Source organism: Pocillopora verrucosa, chromosome 7 (assembly GCF_036669915.1).
Source record: "Pocillopora verrucosa isolate sample1 chromosome 7, ASM3666991v2, whole genome shotgun sequence".
NCBI classification, from domain to species: Eukaryota; Metazoa; Cnidaria; class Anthozoa; order Scleractinia; family Pocilloporidae; genus Pocillopora; species Pocillopora verrucosa.
Window position 1 is genome coordinate 22,626,586 of NC_089318.1, and position 21,797 is coordinate 22,648,382.

The following is a 21,797-nucleotide window of genomic DNA, read 5'->3' on the forward strand; positions in this document are numbered from 1 at the left end:
TTGTTATTAAGTCCTTTCTAGATTAACTTCCCTGAAATGATTATGATTTTGACACAATAAACCAGTTTCCCTTCCTTCATCAAATGAGTTACAAGTAACTGAGTGTTAAGGAGATTTTTTAAACCGTGAAATAATTTTGAATTTTCGTGTTCTTTTTTTCCAGAAGTTAATCACCTAAAAATATTTAATTTAATTGCGTGTTAGATCATTTCATCAGTTCTTTAAATGCTCGTAAACTCCTGATGAAATTTCATTTAAACAAGATTTTATATCGATTCTCCTTATTTGTTTTCACCGTCTTTAAACCAATGCTAATCCTTCCATTCGGCTGCAAAACCGCCTGAGTGAACCAGTCTCCTGGGAAAGAGTTGTTATGTCATGTGGATGGTTGGTGTACTATGTGGGATAACTACTCGATTGTGTGTATGAATTTACTCTAATCTGCGTACAGTTAATAAAAAGACAAAAGGAAATAAAAAAAGTTGTAAGGAATTATGAAAACCGTAAACGAAGTATCTTAGAATGAATCACTACCTTATCCTAGGCTCCCATTTTACTTACGCGGCTCTGTCCCAGTCCGGAAGTACGATATCAGATATCAAATTAATTGAATTGGTTGAAAACGTTACAAATTTTTCTCCCCTAGTTTTCTTTCTGATTGACTGCTCAGTTAACGGTTCTGTCCGTTTAGTTGTGGTTACTTTGTGTTGATTTTATACCTGGGATTCATAAAAACTGTATTTACCAATTTGATTAGTTCTAGCTCAAGCTGTTCTCTTCGTCTTTCATCAGAGCTTTCGAGTTGTCTGTCGCCGAGCGGCCAAAGAGATTGTCTCTAACAGTAGAAGATCCCAAAGGCGAAGAACAAGAGGTAAAAGCTAAACTTTCGATTAATAACTTCTCCAAAGATTCTCAACTATTATTACTAGTACAATGCAATTTTCGATTATGTGTTAAAATTTAGCTGGAATTTACTGGTTTCCTTTGCTTCCTTATGTGAGTGGTTGAGAAAACTGACGTTATATTCTCAACAAATCAGATGCAAAGGTGAAACTTATCGCTACATGTTCCCACTCCTCAGTCCGTTTGCTTCTTTTGAATTTGAGTTCTCATTGGCTCCTAAACACTCTCAAGTTACGTTACGTTCTTGAATTACCTGCTCAGAGGTAAATCTCATTTTGCATCAGGGTTGATTTAATTGAATTTTTTTGTTGGATTTTTAGGGCAAAGACAAAGGTAGAGTGGAAGAGAAAGGGACAAATTCTCGTAAGATCCTATTGGAAAAAACTTTTCTGTTGTCCAGCAAGTTTCAGAACAACTTGTACTTTTTTTGTTTGCTCAGACAATAGTCATCAGTTTGAAACAGTTATATTTGCTGAACTGTCAAGGGTCGGAAACATTATGCGAAGGGTCTTATTGACGATTTTGTTTCGTTTGGAGTGGAGAATGTTTGTAAAAATCTTTTTCCCTACGACAAGATTTTGTCCCGAAACATGTCGCCCAATTTCAAGCATTCTTAAATTTGTTCTTGAGATAGAGGCGACAAAATGAGTAGAAGCGACTAACATGCCAAGCGGTCAGTCGCAACTCAGCTTGCTTGCTTCCCCCAAGGTGTCTTCCCCCTTTACTTTACTGTGCTACTTCACAAAATGTTGAAAAGTGTCTCCAATTTTGCTTCATGGAATGTAACTATGTTCTTGTTCTCGGATACAAAGCTTCCAGTGAAGACGATGAAGACGAAGTGATAAGTCCGTCGGAGGATACCACAAAGCCATTTGGTTACGATGAGAACAAGCCCGAGGGAGGAGAGGATGAGGAGATGGTTGGTCGCTATTTCGAAACTCTAGGTACCAGTTCTCCAGCGCAAAAAGCGGACGAGCAAGTCACAGAGCCGCCGCCCCTGGACACGGATCGGCTGATGCGGACCAGGCTGAGTATCTCGGCCAGATTTTTGTCGCGTTCGCACCAACCTGGAAGGTTTGAAAATATGTATTGTATTAATAAACGCTCTAAGCAGCCCCCTCCCTTCCCGCTTTCCCCCTTTGATCCCCTTCCCTTTTTTAGTAGAACCTGGAGTTTCCAATAAGCTCCCCCATTTGTAAAACCTTTAGTTCCTTATGACCCCCACCCCCTTAGTGTAATACTTCGAGTTTCTGAGTAGCCTCCCCTCTCAAAAGAGTCTCCCTCTTTGATAATCCCTCCCTTGAGAAACTTCCGGTACAGATTTAGTTTCTATTGAGCTTTTCCCTGCTAAAGAGCCCCCCACTTTAGACCTCTCCCCCTCGTGCAGGGCGTCCTCTTCCCCCTCTCTGAGCAAAAATTCAAGTACTGCCTTCCCTTGGGCTAGGTAGTGTTTCGGTTAAAAAATATGCTGAAAGTCCAAGAGAAGGCTGGCCGAATAAATTAAGGTTTTGGTAAATTCCTCGGTTTCAGAGAGGTAAGAAAAAGCTTCGACGTTCCGAACGTGTTTGTTGAAATGCAATAGTCGCGAAACAGTTAAATGGAATTCAAACTTTTTATTCCTTTGTCTTCAGGATTGGTGTAATATCGACAAACCTTGATGAAGAGAAAGGAGAAAATCATCATTCAGATGATGTAAGTTTTTTTTTGCCCGTTTTTTCGGAAAATGCTTTAAATTATTCTGGTGACTCGGAAGTCTTCTTTCTAATTGAGTTCCAATGATTTCTGCGCATTCTTTTTTTTTCATTTCCTCATTTCCTGTCTTTTCGTTGGAACATGAGCCCTGTTTTGATAATAGAGACTGAGAATAACCTCATCCCACTAATGAAATTATTAATAGGCAATTGATCTATTCATTCATTCATTATTTTACTGGTTAACTGACTGACGGACTGACTGCTGACTGGCTGGCTGACTGACAGACTGACTGCCTGGCTGACTGACTGACCGGTTGATTGACTGATTGACTGACTGGCTTGCTGATTGACTGATTGGCTGGCCGACAGGCTGACTGACTGGCTGGCTGATTGACTGACTGGCTGGTTGATTGACTGGTTGATTGACTGACTGGCTGGCTGATTAACTGACTGGCTGGCTGATTAACTGACTGGCTGGCTGATTAACTGACTGGCTGGCTGATTGGCTGACTGACTGGCTGGCTGGCTAATTGACTGACTGACTGACCTGCTGGCTGGGTGGCTGATTAACTGACTGACTGATAGACTGGCTGGCTGATTGACTGACTGACTGACTGGCTGGCTGATTGACTGACTGACTGGCTGATTGACTGACTGACTGGCTGATTGACTGACTGGCTGATTGGCTGACTGACTGACTGGCTGATTGGCTGACTGGCTGATTGGCTGACTGACTGACTGGCTGATTGACTGACTGGCTGATTGGCTGACTGACTGACTGGCTGGCTAATTGACTGAGTGACTGACCTGCTGGCTGGGTGGCTGATTGACTGACTGACTGACTGGCTGGCTAATTGACTGAGTGACTGACCTGCTGGCTGGGTGGCTGACTGACTGACTGACTGACTGATAGACTGGCTGGCTGATTGACTGACTTACTGGCTGGCTGATTGATTACTCGATCTGGCCACACTAATCATCACATCCTCTGTTTGGGTCAGTTACTATGAACAGCAACCAGCGTGTGATTTAGAATGTAAGTTTCCTTAATATTATTTCAATTTTTTTCTTTTTTTAACGTTATTCCTTTGCATTGTTAAAGTCCAAACAGGATCTTCAAAGGCGTAAAGAAGAAATGGCGCAGGCTGTGGAGGCTACTCGTAAACGACTCGAAGCTGTAAGTAAAGTTAACAATACTTCTTCTTGCAAACCCACCACAGATCAGTTGTTGATATTCATGTGGGCGATAAGCAAATCGTAGAAGAGTCATTTCTTCTTTGACTTTTTGCTTTTCCCTTACGCTTTTTTCTGTCGCTCGCCCAAAGGGATCCCGTTCATGACAATTTAGCAGGAGCATCTCACACTGCCGTCATTCCACGTTATGCATCAGTATCGCTGTTTAGCGCTGGACGAAAGCGTTCAGTTTTGAGTTGATGGTCTAAGCACTGCAGAACTGCTTTGGTTTGAGTTAACATTTACCTTTATCAGCGGTACATGTGAACTCAAGAGACATAATCGGGTCGCTTCGGCAAATCAAAGTTAAATGAGCAACGTTCATCACAGGCTTTGTTCCGTGATTACTTGCAATACTCCTGTGTTTGATCTGAATTCTCTTTGTTTGTTACCTTGTTCGTATTTGTTCCTGCTGGTCACTGCAGTTTTTTTTAGTTATGATTTGTTGTTAAGCTCTCTAGTTTTTGGGATTGACTGTTTAATTTTAGCTTTTTCCGGTTTTAGTTTCTCGGCAGTTTTTGAAAAATTGATCTCGCCTGTGCTTATTTTATTGTTCAGCTGGGATGGAAAGCTAAGGAAGACATTTTGAAGAAGATGCCAGTCAACAGTGCGACATCAACAGCAACTATAACCTCCGTCTCTTCTGTATCCAGCAAAACTGTCGTTTCTTCTTCTAAAACCACAACAATTTCATCCAACTCCGGATCATCTCCAAGCACTGCAGCTGAAGAGCCTGCCTCCAAAACTAGTACTGTGTTATCGTCTGTCTCGACTACACACACTTCATCCGTGAGTGCCATCTCAAAAACCAGCACCGTCGCCACATCCATGTCGTTTACACCCACTACAGTCGTTAATTCTGTGTCTGGCACTGGTAAAAACGGAGACAGTACACCCGTGTCTGCACTAACAGAGTCAAGCAGTAAGCCTTCCGTCATAACTAACCTGCTTGAGGTATGTAGAGATACTACCGCCGAATTCCGCGAACAAGCCTGTGACCCACCTTCATCTTTAATCCTGATAATCTTATCCATCATGATTCTTCAAAATCTAAAATGACTTCTGTTCTATCACCTTTTATCACTTGGGGTGTTCTTATGAGAAGAAGCTGGACTACCAGCAGTCCCTCTTTTTCGTCGAAGTCCGTCGCGCGGGTTAAAAACGCAAACATTAGCGAAAAAAAAAGCGCTGCTTTTCGTGTTCCTTACTGCCAGAGGTCCGCGTTTTTTTTCTTCTCACTAGCTTGACCCGCACGACGGACTCCGCCAAAAGGCAGCGGTTGCTCTTAGTCCAGAAAAAAGTTGGTGCAATATCTCTGACACTACTCTATGGGGGAATACCTGACTAACTCTTACTTAAACTCTAACTGACTCCCTGATGTAACCTCTTCCTTAATATCACTGTGCTACCAAGCATGAAGTTGCGAGGAAAAGCTAAACTTGACAGCTCATGGATGTTACCTTCATATGTTATCACTTTTCTCAATTAGTTTACAAGGATATGTAACAGAACTGATTGTTAGAATTGCGATTCAGAGCTTGTTTCAAAGTTAAGTACGCATTTTAGCGTATGCGCGTCATAGCTACGTGTTGTCTTGTTTAGTTAATTTTCCATGTTGACGTTCGCCTGGCAGTGAGTATTTTTTTTGGGTTGATGTTATTTACAGACGCGATTAGCAGATGTCCAAGAGAACAGCAAGGAGGAACGGAAGGATCAGTCGGCTAAGAAAGATATTCCTGAGTCGAAGAAAGATAATGTCTCAAAAGCTGACGATACCGAGAAATCCAAGCGTACTGCGTCCAATCTGATTGCGTTTTTCAGTCAGTCAAAGTCATCCAAAAACAAAGACAAGGAAAAAGAAAACTCGAAAGAAAAAGAGAGAGCAAAATCGAAGGAAAAAGACAAAGAGAAGGGAAGAGCCACACCCCCACTGGTCAAGGAGATATCTGATTTAAAATCTACCTCCGGGGGTAAACTTGAACGGCGGGGCTCTGAGGGAAAATCATGGCGAAAATCGCTGGGAATTCTAGGGGGAAGTTCCAAGCATGACAAAGAAGACAAACATAAAAGGCATTCTGAACCCAGATCTTCAACCCCACCTGACATGCTGTCGAAAAACGCGCTAAAACAAAACGAGAGGGAAGACAAATTGAATAAGAAACCAACTGAGCCTCGTTCGTCCACACCGCCTGTTGACAAACAAATGAAGAATTCCCAGTCAGCGAAACACCACGAAAGCACTTTAAAAACTGTAAAAGAAGAAAAAGACAAAAAGTCACCCACTAAACCACAGCCTGAGAGGCGATCGTCTAATACGTCATCCGAGCTGGCGGGAAAAACTTCTCAGCCGCCTGGCGCTAAAACAAACGAGACTTCTTTGACTACTTCGTCCAGAAATGCTCCTTTAAGAGAGAAGAAAGGACGGGTTTCTAGTGAGGAGAGACGAGAAAAATCGCGGTCGTTAGGTGACATAGGTAGCAGACTACACAAAGTAGAAGAAGTGTCTATTTTAGATCCGAGTGTGCCGCCATCTAGAACTGTTGACACTATGGATATACCGAATCAAATAAAAACAGCTGAAAAACGACCCAAGTCAAGCGCCGGTATTTTGGAGACAACCCCACCTCAGACGAAAAAACCATTAGAGCGAAATTCGGTTGATAATAATGATGTTTCAAGTACAAAAAATCTTAAAGAACACACCGACGTTTTGAATGGAACTTCCGATAAAAACGATATTTCGACTAATGGCAGCTTGTTAACTAGTAATGAATATTCGACAGGACGAAAACCACCTCCGGACGAGCAGCTGAATCCTGCGTTGGATGGGCCTGGTAACGAAGCTATACCAGTCCTAGGTTCTACCCTTGAAAAGAAATCGAACACTTTGGACCTGGGAACTAGTAAGCCCTTGTCACCGCGCAGAACCTCTCGGAGTGGTAGCGGGTCGAGCTTTATGTCTGATATCAGTGAACTGTCAGCTGAGCTGTCTGCAGCTATTGCGTCACCACCGCCTGAGCCACTCAGATTGAGCGTGTCTGAGTCGAACTTGTTGAGTACCAGTCCTCCCTCTACAAGTCGGAAGTCTTCCACTGGTAAGGATCATGGTAAAAAGTTCATTATGTTGTGTGAACGCTCCTTTTATGTCTAGCAAGGGTACTCCTTTTATGTCTTGTAAGGGTACTCCTGCAGGCTAGTTGAATCATTTTTGGACAAGAAACCGAATCTTATGTCCTATTCCTACGCCTTGTGTTCAATAATTTCTTTTTTAGTTTGTTATTTACAGTCCTCCATAACCTCTCCCATCCTTAGTCTTGGCTTACCTTGGCCACGTGAATTTTTCTTTCATACCGAACCAAAATTTGTGTAATCTGAAATGTAGGGCATTTCAGTTTAGCGCGTCCTGAAACATGGTTGAACTTTGTAGACGCCTCCAGAGGTGTGAACAGTGAATAGACCAGGCAGAGTTCCTCAAAAACTTGTCATATTTTCCATTTGAACCTGGAGAGTTTTTACTCGAGACTGCCTCCTAGCCAACGAACACCATAACAATAGTAAATAACAACGATCGTAGACGACACCGCAATAAAGTAAGACAAATGAAGCCTTTTAAACTTTGGTCGTGTTCTTGTTCAACCTTACAGATGCTGCTAACTCCACCGATATTGATCAAAATACATGTCAGGAAACCCTTGAACACCTTGTGCAGGCTTTTCAAAAGGTTATGGATGTTCAGTCTAAGGTGAGAAAGAAAAAGTTTCGGGTTGTTGTAGTTAACTAGAGGATACTTATTCCCAGAGAGGAATTAGTTGGCTTGAATCGACCGAGATGTCAAACTGAGCCCTTTCTGTTCACGATCACTCTTATGAATTAGCGCTAAGTAAGTCCCTTCTCATTTGGTGGAAAGTTCAAAACTCCATGATATTGCTGATCCTAGCTCTGCAATTGTTTGAAAGTAGCATGTAGCCTCGGTCACTAAGTCTCTAAACGGGAGATCATTTCTTAAAGCACTCGACCGTTTTTTCTAATGCTAACCAATTTGTGATATCTATTTTTTTTTTTTTTTTTTTGCACCTGCAGATTCTGAATGGAGAACCCTCGGACGATAACCACCAGTTGTTATCGTACATTACCAGCACTTTTTCAGCCATAGAGGAACAGATTCACGATTCGCGTCTTCGTCGGCGGAAGTGGGAACTCTCCTACCTCCCCTGGGGTAAACCCGGCACAGCTCCTAGACCACTCGGCGGCGCGCTCAGCTTCTCCACCGGAAACCTGGACCAAGTTGGTTCAAAACTTCGTCCTTTCAGGAGGACTTCTGAGCTTTCTGTTTCCTCAATTCCTGAAGAGGAGGTTGAAATACATGAAGTGTTACTAGAAAAGTACTCTGATAGACTATTGGAAATGGTCGCAAAGAAACTTAAACAATGAGGAATACTTTCGTGTTGCGAGCACAACTGACGAGAGTTCTCTTTCTTTGAAACAGTATGACTAGGAAAATGGGTTGGGTTTGATTAAAATGGCTTAGAGATTACTATGAACGTGTCCTGGGTTAGTCTCGTTACCGCGGTACTGTTGAGTGTTTGCCCTTGGTTTACCTGAACAGGCGAATGCTACCGCAGATGATGTCTATTCCATACATGACTGATTACCATTAGCTTGTAATCACATGTGGTAAACTGCAATTCTAAGGAGCTAAGACTGGACTTTTATCTGGAATTTTCTATCGCCGCTCTCATTAACTGCTAGCCTAACATGGAAAACAACAGATGAGGTTGGAATAGTTCCTTATGACGTTGGCGAGGGCAGTTAAATGCAGTTTGCTTCTGTTAAGAGCAATCATGACTTCATTATTTACGTACATCCAATGCAACTTAGGTTGGAGGATTCACCCATCTTGAAATACGTCAACTCAATCATCGAACAAACTTCTGCAGCTTCAATATTTAAGCTGCTATTTTCTACATATTTTCGTATTTTTTTTGTCTTAAAGAAAGTCATCAAAGTACTTCATGAGTAATCTAATGAGAAAAATCCATAGTTTTGTTCAAAACTGCATATTAAAAAGCCAAAATGTAAATTAATAAAACAGTGAATTATTTAGCTTGTCTGTCTCTTTTTTATTTGCAGTATCTGCCTTACAGTTAACATTTACTGTCTTTGCTAAAATTCAATTTACTTTCGAACTTCTGAAGTAATCCGGGATTGTTTTAGTTTGCTATATTTCGCTTTGTGATTGCTCCAGAAAACTCTTGCCACATTTTCAACCAATCAGATTCAAAACTACATCCAGTCATAACTTGGTTATACGCGTTTTTCTTCTCTGCCAGCAGCTTGCTAGTGTCGTGACCAAAGCGTTACATTGAATTTATTTATAGGTGCGTGACGGAAGTACAGAAATATGTTAGGTGATTTGGGTTAATTGATTGTGAGTGAGCAAGAGAATAAATACAGTCTACATCAAACCAATGTGATTGTTTGTCGCGAGATCATTTACGACACTTTTGTTTATTGTGGGTTCTCCGTGGCTCGCTGTGATATTTCCCTTCGTTCATAATGGCGGTGGTAATTACTCTGGTTTGGCTTTTCGACACTCAGTCAAAATGAGCTCCAAAGGAACCTCCAACGTAGAAATGGCTCAACAAGTTAGCAGGAGCGAATCCCTCAGAAATGGCTGGATTTCGAATTGTCAGATCTTCTTTTGTTTTACTTTATTTTCATCAGAATTTTTTTTAATAATTCAGTGTTAGTGAGCAAGAATTATCTAATGTTTTGGTTATCACACGGCTAAGGCGGTCCGAGGGCCAGTATGCAGTAGCGCAAAATAATCGATCAGATTACTTCCTTTCTGCCCTCGCACATTCGTATCGAATTGAATTTGAAGAATTCCGACGTAAAGGATGGTGAATTAGCTAAGCTTAGGTAGGATACAAATTCTGGAGATTTTTATACGGAGTATCATTGTTTTTTCTCACGATGTAGCCAGTTCTGTGTAGATCCCGACCTTGAGACTGTAAGCCGCGAGTCTTCTTTGCCTCTCTTAAGGTGATTGGGTCGACTATGACGTGCGTGATCGATGCCCTTCGGGACAGCAATGCATTATGTCACGCTTAAGTCACGCAGCTTACCCTCAAGATGGTGGACGTAAGGAATAACAAGCGCTTCCGAAGCGAACCTGGTAGCACGCTATCCTGTTATGCACTGCGACTAAAACCAGGCCAGGAAATAAGGGAATGTCTGCTGAACTACGTCAAGACTAAGAAACTTGGGGCACCGTTCGTTCTTTCTTGCGTAGGAAGTGTGACTCAAGCTACATTACGGTTGGCCAATGCGTCGATAGACACACCGAATGAGGTAAGGAAATCGCATGACTGATAGTTTTTTTTTATTCTCAGACAGGCTTCTGTATATTGGGGTTCTTTCATGATTATTAGCAAAAGCATTATTTCCCGATGAAGAAAATGTTTGCGCCGAGGTCTGCTGTAGTTATTCATCTCAACATGCGGAAACCCGTCCTATTTTGCACCTCAACTTTGTAGGCTTGTGATTACGTAAGGCTCTTTAATGAGAAAAGCAATGATGTGGGCTCACTTGTCTTAGATCACGCAAATTTTGGGCTGAAAATTTGATTTTTTCTTGATTGGTGGTGAATTTAAAACGCTAGTCCCGAGAGGTGAGGGGTGGGGAGTGCACTAGGAAATGCGACACATTGTAATTGTTGATTTACAGAACTGATCACCTTCTTTCCCGCTCAAGTTGAAATCTCCAGGTAGATACTGTTAGGGATCTGAATGTGGGATGGGAGGCCGGTGCTTACAGTTGTAATGAATTGGCAGTTGCAATAAAAATTACAGCACCCTAGCCACAAGCAGAAGGCCATGTAACATAAATGTATTTCTTTCAAGAACTCACGAGAAATCCCAAACTCCCATACTCAATCCTTTAGCCTAAACTGAAAGGATCAGAAGTATTACCTCATCTTAGGATGGTGTTCCAGTCCACTCTACGTCGCCCTCTCCCTCCCCAACTCCCCCCCCTTTTTTTCTTCTGATTTCTGTTACAGTTCACTGGTACCTATCTATACTCCTGAGTGAAGAAGTTATTTGTATCACCTAAAGACAACCCCATGCCTCAGCCATGACTTGAACCCATTGGGTCAGTTAGTCAAAACTACGGTTTTATGCAATCAGTGAGCCTCAGGCTTTTGCTATAAGAGCAATTATTTAATAAAATAAATGCCCTTTCACTGTTAGCTTTCAGCCCTCTTGACACTGTTCACAAAAAACAAAGGTTCAGCTAAACTGAAGATTGTTTAGGATGTGGTTTTGTTAAACAATGGCTTACCTTTTTAAATGTTGAAATAATCAGACCATTAAATTCAGATTTTGATGTCCGTTTTCTATTTCTTCAGATCATTGAGGTTAAAGGAAGGCATGAGATTGTTTCACTCGTTGGAACACTGGCTGATGAAGGACACCTGCATGCTTCCCTTTCAGACAAAGATGGTAACGTCATAGGTGGTCATGTTATGGGAAACATGAAAGTTTTTACTACTGCTGAGGTTGTCATTGGAAACTGCGACACATTGTCATTTATTAGAGAGATTGATGATGAAACTGGCTTTGATGAACTTGTTGTGAGAGAAAAATAGAAATTCACTTTTTCAACTGTTATGACCTACTCTAGATAATTTGTCTCAGAAAGAAATTGATTTTCATATTATGATTGCTGTTTTAATTATTTTAGTCCTATATGGTTGCTTTAGGATAAAACATCCAGTTTTCTACAAAGTTAATATATGATTGATTGGCTACTGCAATTGTTTAACCCTTTAACTCCCAGATCAAATTTGTCATTCTCCTCATTGTCAACCACATAATTCTTATTATGTTAGTTTAGAGAATTTAGTATTGAATCAACTAATTATCCCCAAATTGATATTTTTCTTTATTCTCATCACTTATCTGGTTGATATTGTATTGATATTGTAAGGAGAAATTCTGTCTTGGTCACTCGTGGAGTGAAAGGGTTACAGCATACACCCAAACATTTGCAAGTAATACAATTACTGTATATTTTGACCTTGATATTTATTGGAAGGAAATTACAATGTGAGAAACAGCCTGTGATCTTTTGTTGAAATTTTTAATTGTTAGAAATTGGGTATTTATCATAACCATGGCTCAAGGTTGGTGAACCTTTCAATCAGCCCCAGCCACTAGAATCACCTCATGTAATAAAGACCCATTAACCATACAATTTTACAATTTGTTTGTTTCCTACACAAATAACTTGTGCTCCAAGATGAAACCATCATGTTGAAAATAAAATTGAATAAAACTGAGGTATACCTGATGTAGGGAAACTTTCAGATGGAAAAATATTAGGCAAAGAGAAGTTTTTTTATGAAAAAAAACATATAATTAGCTCCTTTTCTCATTTTATGACAAGATAATTTAGGTAAACCATGTTATTTTAACATCACAAATGCAATAAACTTGTGATTTTGATATATTTTAAGTATAAGTATAGCATTTTTAGCAGTGTTTCACAAACAAAGTTCATCATTATGATGCCTTTTCCAGGCAAGTGCAGATATAAAAAGGTGATAGTAGTGTTTATCTAGGGAGCCCCACTTCGTTTCCTAAGCTGATAGGCAAGTTTTTAAATAAAGAGAATTGTGAAAGAAAAATGTGTAAAGCAAGCAAGTTTTTTGTAAATACATGAAACAAAATCACTTTTCCCATTATAGAGCAATGTGGTTCTGACCCTTTTCATAGAGATTCAAAAGTGTTTGATCAAAGGAACAAAAAGATTAGTACTCCAGGGTCACCAGACTCATTGAAGAACTACAATCCAGGCAATCTAGGGTCACTGATCCAGTAACATATCATTCCAAAGGAACTCACTCATACAGGATTGACAGAGCTCAGAGGCTGTAATTCCCCATGCCATTTTCATCAAAAAAATAAAATTTTTTGAAGGAAACATGCCTCTTGAACCAAGAGAAGCTCCCTCTACCTGTCCCAACCTGTCCATGTTCCCTCCCCTTACCATCCCTGCCTTGGAGTGCTGAACCCCTTTACATCCTAACATCAGTATGCATATTCTCCAAACTGTTCTCTACATGTTTCCTGAGTTGCTGACAAGGAGAACTTGTTTAACAATCAAGAACTGCTCTAGTTGGTGATCATTTCCTTTATTCTTGTGACCTTAATGCATGACTCAGGGGTGATATTATTGGGAGAAATTAGGTGCGAGTCACTCTTAGGGGTTAATGTGTTAAGGGATATTTTTAACTGACGATGAGATCAAAACAAAAGATGAAACAGGTGGATAATGTGTTGGTTACAAACATTCTCTCAAACTTTAATAGATTTTTAATTAAAGACGGTTATCATAAGAATTTGTACAACCAGCACCGCCTGTTATAAATGTGCGATGAACACCATCGCGGTCAGTAAAACAGCCAGTCCTCTTCTATCAAAAAAAGGCTAAAAGCATAGTTTGCATTTGGTTGAATCCAACCCAATTCGATCTTCGCGACTCATTAGGCGACGGTTTCGATTAAGTTGGCTAGTTTGACATCCTTTTCAGACAGTCCTCCACAGTCATGTGTACTGAGTGTAATCTGTACTTTGTTGTACACGTTGAACCATTCAGGATGATGATCCATTTTCTCCGCTTGCAAACCAACACGTGTCATAAAACCAAAAGCTTGATTAAAATCTTTGAAAAGAAATTCTTTGTAAATCGCGTCTCTTCCTTCCACCTCTGTCCACCCAAATTTAAGTAACGGAGAAAGCATCGAGTTTCTCTCTTCTTCTTCAAGTTTCAGGCGCTTTGGAGCAGGATCAGTCATGATTTCATGAACCCTTCTCTAACGAAAATCAAAGCAAGTGAAATGAACGAAGACTTACACGGTACGCAAACCAAATATAATTACTGTGGGAGGAGTGGGTTAGTTACTATTACCTTACTTATTAACAGAAACTACTTTATTCCGAGAACACATCCTCTTACGACATGGGAACACCAAAAATATTGACTAAAAGAAAATGTTTTAACTTGAATGATATAAAATACATGGCAAAGCCATGTATTTTACATTATTTACTCATCGTTGTTACTTTCCCCTCCCCGGTAGAGGAAAAAAATGTTCCCCTAACCCTCACGGCTATCGACTTGATTGAAAACCAATCACGCAGAGGAAGACTTTTTTAGCATTTCCGCCAAACTATGATCCAGTTCTGAGACGCTGGTTTTAAAATTTGAACGGGAAGCTTACTTTATCATTCAAATCTCCCCCGAAAAATGACCATGTGCTCATTTCAAGTGAACCCTCTTAGTAATTTCCGAAATCTTCGTTAAGAGAAGAATTAATAAAACAATTATTCCATTCGCGCTTGGTGCATATTTACAATTTCATATCCAGTACGTGCTCATGGAGAAAAGATTAAAGAACATGAAGTCATGCGATCCTCGCACGATCTTGTGAGTTATTAGCTGTATTCACACTACAAACTTTTACCATTGGAACATCGGTTTACCGAGGGAAAATTACCCTAACCACCTGAGGTAAAATTTATCTTTGGTTTCAAATTTCCTAGATGAAAAGGTCACACCAACCTTTGTCACAAGTGTCTGGGTAAAATTATAAAACGGCAAAATGTTTTGGTACGCAAATCACATCGTAAACATGCTTGAAACTCAAGAACATCAAAGATTTTTTCTCTCAACTCATTTTACTCTTCATTTATTCTTTTCGACGAGTACAGCAATCTAAATATGTTTTTTCTACAATCTTTTAAGCGTGTACAAAGATGGCGACGACTCGTGTCCCTTGCCAACAACGGTATCGTCGGCTCTTGGTTGGAATGTACGCTGGTTCTAGGACAAAAATGAATATTTTGATTGGGTACAGATCTCAAAGATTACGAATAACGAAAAACAAATCGTAGAATATTCCCAAAACCGAAATATAATCATGTTCTAAATCGCCCATCGTAAGTTGCAAGTGAGTAAAAATAGCACATTGCCCAACATCACATGAATCAAAGACATGACATCTAAATCCACATCTGTAAGCAAAGTACACACCGACAAGCGCTAATTGGTTCGTTTGCACGGGATTTCAGGTTTCCCATTATGTTGCTTTACGGAAGCTGCCGTGGGAAAACCTTTTTGTTCTCATGACCGATCTCAGCTCCGTAAGCTAATCGCCTATTACGATTCCCGGCTCTCGCACCGCGGAAACTTTTTCCTTTCTTGGCTACGTCACAAAAAGGTGGATCGAACACGATAGCCTGAAGGTCATTCCTAATCTCGTACCCAGAACCTACCGCACAACTAAAGTTTCCACTTCCCTTCTACTACCGTCCACTTTAACTCTGAATAAAATTTGACTGCTGAGACAGGTGTCCGATCCTAAGCTCCTAACGGATTTGGAGCCCCCTAGATTTGTACCCCCCCTCCCCCCTTGATCAAAATCCGCTAGGGGGGTTCAAAACTCCAAATCCACCATGCCGGCATGCCAGTCGAATGAACGATCGCGAGAAGGTAACGTTACCTCGCCCTATCAGACGCCTGCTCTGCAGGCTGTTCCAAAAACCCATTCAGGGAGCTTCAATAAAGATCTGTATCTGTATCTGTGGTTGATCCTTTTTCCCACGTTGTCTTCATGGTCTCTGCCATATCCATTTGTTTTTCGTACGAAAGGTTGTGGTTATTCATCGTGGTGAATAACAATAAAAGCTAAGTTTTTCGTTTGTCTCACGGTGTAGTCACGTGTGATGTGATCGAACTGTACCAATAATAAAGCATGAAGCTCTGCTGTGATTAGTTGTTATTCAACAGCTCTGATTGGTGCATTTCGATCCTTGCTGTTCACTCAGTGATTTGCTCCCTCGGCGGTCCGCCGTCACACGGCTCTTCTGTTGTCGTGTTTTTTGATCGTGGGCATCCACGCTTCTGGAATTTCTATGATTTTCTGCCAACTAATCACAGCAGAGCTTCATGCTTTATAAGATCACGCATGACCAGTCGACCTCATCGCCTGAAGAAGACTAGCAGCATGCAGTCGAAACGTCGCGATCTACATCACACGTGACTGCATCGTGAGACAAACGAAAAACTTAGCTTTAATCGATTTGTTTTGTTGTTTCCAGGCTGCTAGGATACCAGGCCTCCTATTCAGAGACGTCAAATAAATTTTTTTTTTCCGTACTTTTTCCGTTATTTCCAATCCGACCGACCGGCCCGATTACGTCGATTGCGCTGCAATCGACGCTAAACGGGAAAAAAGGAATGGCCTTTAGAGCAAAAGTGAGAAAAATGAATTCTGTTCTCGATTCTTCGGAGGAGAAAACAAATGGCACAAAACTTTTACGACTGGTAATTGATGGAGGCACAACCGTTCTGAGAGGGTATTTATTAGAATCTATCTCTTCAACACTGCAAGACGTGCTCCTCAAACACAAGGGAAAGCTTGCCTCCCTGAAGTCATCTAAAAAAAAGATAATTACCAACGATCAGTGGAATCAGTTATTTCCTTCCACAGGAGTTCCACCAAATCCTCAAACATTTGACATAACGCTTTTGCATCTGTTACTACGAGAAGTTTGCGGGTTTACTGCACCTGCTGAAGGATGGCACAAAATGCCTTCAGATACTGATCTCAGCAAAGAAGCTCACATCGTCCGTATTAAGGTCCTTCGAAATGAGCTGTGTCATGGAATATCCACCAGTATTCCAAATGACAAATTCCAAGAGAAATTGCAGACGATTTCCCAATCATTGGTGGCGTTGGGACTTGATCAGAAGGAAGTAGATCGCCTTGCGACTGAACCTATTGATCACGACACTGAACGTCGAGTAAGCGGGGAAGTAGAGAAGTGGAAAATGGAATTTGAACCACGGTTAAACAAGCTAGAGAATGACATTTCTGCTATTCAAGCTTCTATTTCAGGGCAAGCCACAAGTAGCCTCTCAAACTGTCTTCCGGATAAAAATAATGTCGTTGGCCGGACCGAAGAGTTAGAAAAAATCATCGTTGCAATTCGAACTGAACGTGCAGCTGCAGTTCTTGTTACTGGGGGACCTGGCTTTGGTAAAACAGCAGTAGCAATTGAAGTGGGCCACGAATTGGCATCCAACGAGAATGAAGAGAGGACAGTTTTGTTTTGTTCACTCAGATCTAAAGCAGCCATTGCTGAAGTAGCTACCTCGATGATCCTTCCGTGCAGTACAAACCTCTCTCCACCACCAGAACATCCCCAACATTGGCTCCAAAATTGGAGCAAACAACAGCAGAAGAAAGTTTCTTTCATTCTGGACAATGCAGATGATGTTCTCGAATCAGATGATCGAACTGCATTTGTATCCATTTTAAAGGACATGAGAACTCTATCAAACGGCAAGATCTCATTTGTTATCACTTCTCGAAGAGTATTTCAATTGGACCCCAATTTGCTAATGAAATGTGTGAGATTGGGAACATTATCCCGCGAGCACGCACAGGAACTCCTCATGTCCAAAGTCCTTGATCCAGAGGTGAAACAGGGGCTCTCCAAGACAGATAAATTGGTTCAACTTTGCGGTCGTGTACCCCTAGCCTTATGCATCATAAGTTCGTTGCTTTCAGACTATTCTGAAGATCACCTCATTGAACGCCTTGAGGAAAAGCCACTGGATGTTCTCAAAGAGGATGAAAGCGATGAAAATTCTGTTGAAAAAGCAATTTACACTTCTTTCAACTTTTTGAATGAAGATAAACAAAAGGCTCTGGTAATTCTGTCAGTTTTTCCAGGCTCATTCAGTAATGTTGCTGCCCAAGCTGTTATTAAGGCAGTTGGTTGTCAAGATGATCCTGGAATAATTCTCCGTTCCTTGAAAGACAGGTCACTTATTGAGAAACCTGCCCAATACAGATATCAAATCCATCCATTCATTCAAACATTTGCAAAGAGGATTGATGAAGCCAACCATTCTTCAATCATACAGCCGCAGGGGCAAAAAGCGGCCTGCATCTACTTTATTTCCCACCTAGTGAAAATTGCTACTTGCTACTGGAGCAAGGACAAGTGCAAAGAGGCAATTGACTCATTTAATGAGGACAGGCACAACTTTGAGTATTTCTTCCCGTTCTTCATAAAAGGACTAAAAGAACAAGATCCTCAACTGAAGAAATCTATGGAGGAGTTAGTGGAGAAGATTTCTCAGACATGCACATTTTTAGAAATGTGTATTCTACCAGATGAATATTTGAATCACCTTGAAGAGCTAAATCAGCTTTTAATGTCTTACCAACAACCTGTTACTAAAAGAGTGGAACTCCTCTGCCTCCTTGTGCTTGAATATAGGAAAATTGGTAATCAAGATAATTACAAGAAGTTGATTGAAGAGGCTGCAGACCTATTCTCAAAACACGCTGAAGAATTTGACAATGAGAAGGTGTCAGAAGTTTTTTTTCGCAATCTTTATGCACGGTTCCAATCTGAAATGAAAAACTATGCCGAAGCTGAAAAACAATTCATTGAAAGTTTGAAGGTGTGCGAACATCTAAAACTGATGGATTTTGTACAGAAAGGTATAAGTTTGCTTTATGCTGGACAAAGTTACAACCAACAAAATAAACGTGATGAGGCAGAGGCAAAATTCGAGGCATCATTAAAGCTTTTTCAGGAAAATCTTGGCAATCACGTCATGACCGCTCTACTACTGAGGAAAATTGCAGATTTTCACCTCTTCCATGGTGAGAAGAGTCTAGGATCAGCTGCTGACCAATGCAAATCAATCAAACTTTATGAACAAGCTCTGGAAATGATGAAAAGTGTTGGTATTAAAGAGCAGAAAGAATGCATTCTGCTACTCGCCAACTTAGGAGTGTGCTATCAATTACAAGGTGATATGGAAGGTGCAAAAAAATCATTTCAAGCATCTTTAAGAATTGCTGAACAAGAACTAACTGAGAATCATAGGTTTAAGATCTATGCAATGACTCAAATGGCCTTTTGGTTTAAAAAAAATGGAAACCCAGAGGAAGCAGAAGAGTGGAAACAAAAGGCATTGACAATGAGCAACACACTTCAACTGCCAGTCCACCAACCACCCAACAAATTTTTGCTGGACAAAATTTGAAACTTTAAGAGGTCACAGGCTAGCCAATACCAAGTGCTCATTTGGTGGGCATAAGTGAAAGAAAAATACAAGTGGGTACCAGGATTGAGAGAGCCAACAAGTCCTCCTCCAATTTTTAATTAACCAAATTGTTCCTGCAAACCAAGAGCCAGAAGCCATAAAAGTTAAAATTGTCGTGTCTAAGGAAACCAAAAAAAGGTTTGCACCTTAATCCATTAATTTTAATTCTTTGCCATGGAAATGGTACCAATTGGTTCCAATTTAACTCAAACATTATGGAGGTGGCTCTGAAAATTCACCACTGATATCTTTTGAAACATTGCAGAAAGAAGATTCACAATTATGCTGATCACAATGAAATTGAGTCATCTAAGAAAAACTTAACTTGTGTTTGCCTACAGGCACATCAAGCTTGAGTTTAGTGTGTTCTTTAGAAGCTGTGTCAGTGGTACCAGGGTATATGAAATATTTTATGAAATATTGATCAAACCCTGTTGAACAATGATTGAGATTCCTTTTCATGGAAACAAAGAAAATTTTGGTACAGTCAAACCTCAATTATTCAGATCTTGATTATGCAGATTTTTCTCTGGTCCCATATTTTCATGAATATCAATTAGTCACATTCAAAATCCTTAAAACTTTTTCCCATGAAACATCTAACCATTAATGCGGCTTCAAAGAATGTTAGAATTATCAATGACTTCAAGCTGTGGCATCTTGAAACAAACTGATTTACATCAGCATTTAAGGGTGTCAAAAAATTGGTTTTGTTTAAAATGGTTAATTGTAAATACTTTGACAAATTTTGGCTATGATGCTTAATTATTAGAGAGTTTACTTTAATTCTTGCTCAATCTCGATTAAATGACGTGTTCAGTCTTATTTTGGCTCATAAGCCCTTTCACTCCCACAAGTGACTAAAAAAGAATTTCTCCCTACACAATCAGTACAGTATCAAATGGAAATGTGACGAGAATAATGAAAAATACTATTCAGGGGATTATTAGTTGATCCAATATCAAACTCTCCAAAATAACAACATAACAATTATATGCAGACAGTAAGGAGAATTATTAATGAGATCATTGAAAGTGAAAGGGTTAATAATGACTGTCATATTCTTGATTATCCAGACTACTCAGCCCAGTCCCATGAGTTCTGATAATCAAGGGTTGACTGTAGCATCAATCAATTCAAGACAAATCATAATTGATAAAGCAACCCAAGTCAATTCTCAGTTTCTTCCAATACCAGACCAATGACTTCATAACTAATGCTTAATTTACGTAGATATGAGCTTTAGGAAACTAATAGACCTTAACAGGAAAAGGTGTGTGATTCCCAAACCTGACATCACATGTGGGTTTAGTTTGTTATTGGTTCTCAGCCTTACTCCAAGGATTTTTCTGCAGGCCCTCAGGTTTTCGTCCTTCAACAAAAACCAACTTTCCAAATTCCAGTTTGAATGGGAAACGGTGGACAAAAGGAGCCACCTACTGGAATGTCCACTGCTAAATTCCATTTATTTATTCCAATTTATCTATTTATTTAAAGGCAAATAAGAAGAAAGACTTGAATTTGTGATGAGGAAGAGTTCTCAGAGGAATGAAACCTCTATTGAAAGGGTATGGATATTCAGTTAAAAGGGCGTTACATTTTCCAAGGGCCTAAACCACCTTTAAATATTTCCTTAGACTCATATTTCAGTAGGTAAAAGTAGAATTTAGTATATATGCCTTAATTTATACCTCAGGCCCTCAGGTTTTCCTCTTTCCACAAAAACCAACATTCCAAATTTCAATTTGAATGGGAAACAGTGGACAAGAAGAGCCACCTACAAGAATTTCCACACTAAATTCCCATTTATTTATTCCAAGCTATCTATTTATTTAAAGACGAATAAGAAAAAAGACTTGAATTTGTGATGAGCAAGGGTTCTCAAAGGAATGAAACCTCTATTGAAAGGGTATGGATATTTAAAAAGGCGTCACATTTTCCAGGGGGCTAAACCACCTTTAAATATTTCCTTAGACTCATATCTCAATAGGTAAAAGTAGAATGTGGTCTTCATGCCTTAATTTATATCTTATGTATACCTGAAGTTGAGAAAATGCAAAAAACCTTACTCTAAGAGTTTTTCTGCAGGCCCTCAGATTTTCTTATTTCCAGAAAAACCAACATTCAAAATTCCAGTTTGAAAGGGAAACAGTGAACAAGAAGAGCCACCTACTGGAATGTCTATCGTTAAATTCCCATTTATTTATTACCATTTATCTATTTATTTATTTAAAAGGCGAATAAGAAGAAAGACTTGAATTTGTGATGGGCAAGGGTTCTCAAAGGAATGAAACCTTTATTGAAAGGGTATAGATATTCATTTAAAAGGGTGTTACATTTTCCAAGGTTCCAAACCACCTTTAAAAATTTCCTTAGACTCATATCTCAATAGTTAAAAGTAGAAAAACCAACATTCAAAATTCCAATTTGAATGGGAAACAGCAGACAAGAAGAGCCACCTACTGGAATGTCCACTGCCAAAATCCCATTTAGTTATTCCATTTATTTATTTATTCATTTATTCAAAGGTGAATAAGAAGAAAGATTTGAATTTGTGATGGGCAAGGGTTGTCAAAGGAATGAAACCTCTGTTGAAAGGGTATGGATATTTAAAAAGGCATTTCATCTTCCCGGGGCCTAAACCGCCTTTGAATGTTTCCTTAGACTCATATTTCAATAGGTTAAAGCATTAATGTAGTATTCATTCCTTAATTCATATTTCGTGTGTACCAGTAGTTGAGAAAATGCTATAACTTTTGCAAGGTTTTG

General features: G+C 39.9%; 3 protein-coding genes across 3 annotated transcripts in view; all 3 read left to right on the forward strand.

Moving 5' to 3' along the window:
- Window positions 1–8,933, forward strand: part of LOC131780075 (mitogen-activated protein kinase-binding protein 1-like) — a 32,462-nt gene extending 23,529 nt beyond the window's left edge. The window contains exons 36-44 of the mRNA XM_066169325.1: window positions 793–871; window positions 1,224–1,266; window positions 1,716–1,977; window positions 2,535–2,595; window positions 3,700–3,774; window positions 4,389–4,784; window positions 5,497–6,925; window positions 7,475–7,572; window positions 7,911–8,933. Coding sequence (XP_066025422.1) covers window positions 793–871; window positions 1,224–1,266; window positions 1,716–1,977; window positions 2,535–2,595; window positions 3,700–3,774; window positions 4,389–4,784; window positions 5,497–6,925; window positions 7,475–7,572; window positions 7,911–8,261 — 2,794 coding nt within the window. The 3' untranslated portion in view covers window positions 8,262–8,933. The remainder of the gene's footprint in view (window positions 1–792; window positions 872–1,223; window positions 1,267–1,715; window positions 1,978–2,534; window positions 2,596–3,699; window positions 3,775–4,388; window positions 4,785–5,496; window positions 6,926–7,474; window positions 7,573–7,910) is intronic.
- A 999-nt stretch (window positions 8,934–9,932) lies between these two features.
- Window positions 9,933–12,350, forward strand: LOC131780087 (bifunctional protein GlmU). Its single transcript, XM_059096706.2, has 2 exons — window positions 9,933–10,184; window positions 11,242–12,350. Exons 1-2 carry the CDS (start codon window positions 9,966–9,968, stop codon window positions 11,479–11,481), a joined length of 459 nt encoding a protein of 152 aa, XP_058952689.2. The 5' UTR covers window positions 9,933–9,965; the 3' UTR covers window positions 11,482–12,350.
- Window positions 12,351–16,145: 3,795 nt separating this feature from the next.
- Window positions 16,146–20,909, forward strand: LOC131780092 (uncharacterized). The gene has a single exon (XM_066170026.1). It carries the CDS (start codon window positions 16,164–16,166, stop codon window positions 18,966–18,968), a length of 2,805 nt encoding a protein of 934 aa, XP_066026123.1. The 5' UTR covers window positions 16,146–16,163; the 3' UTR covers window positions 18,969–20,909.
- Window positions 20,910–21,797: the final 888 nt, after the last annotated feature.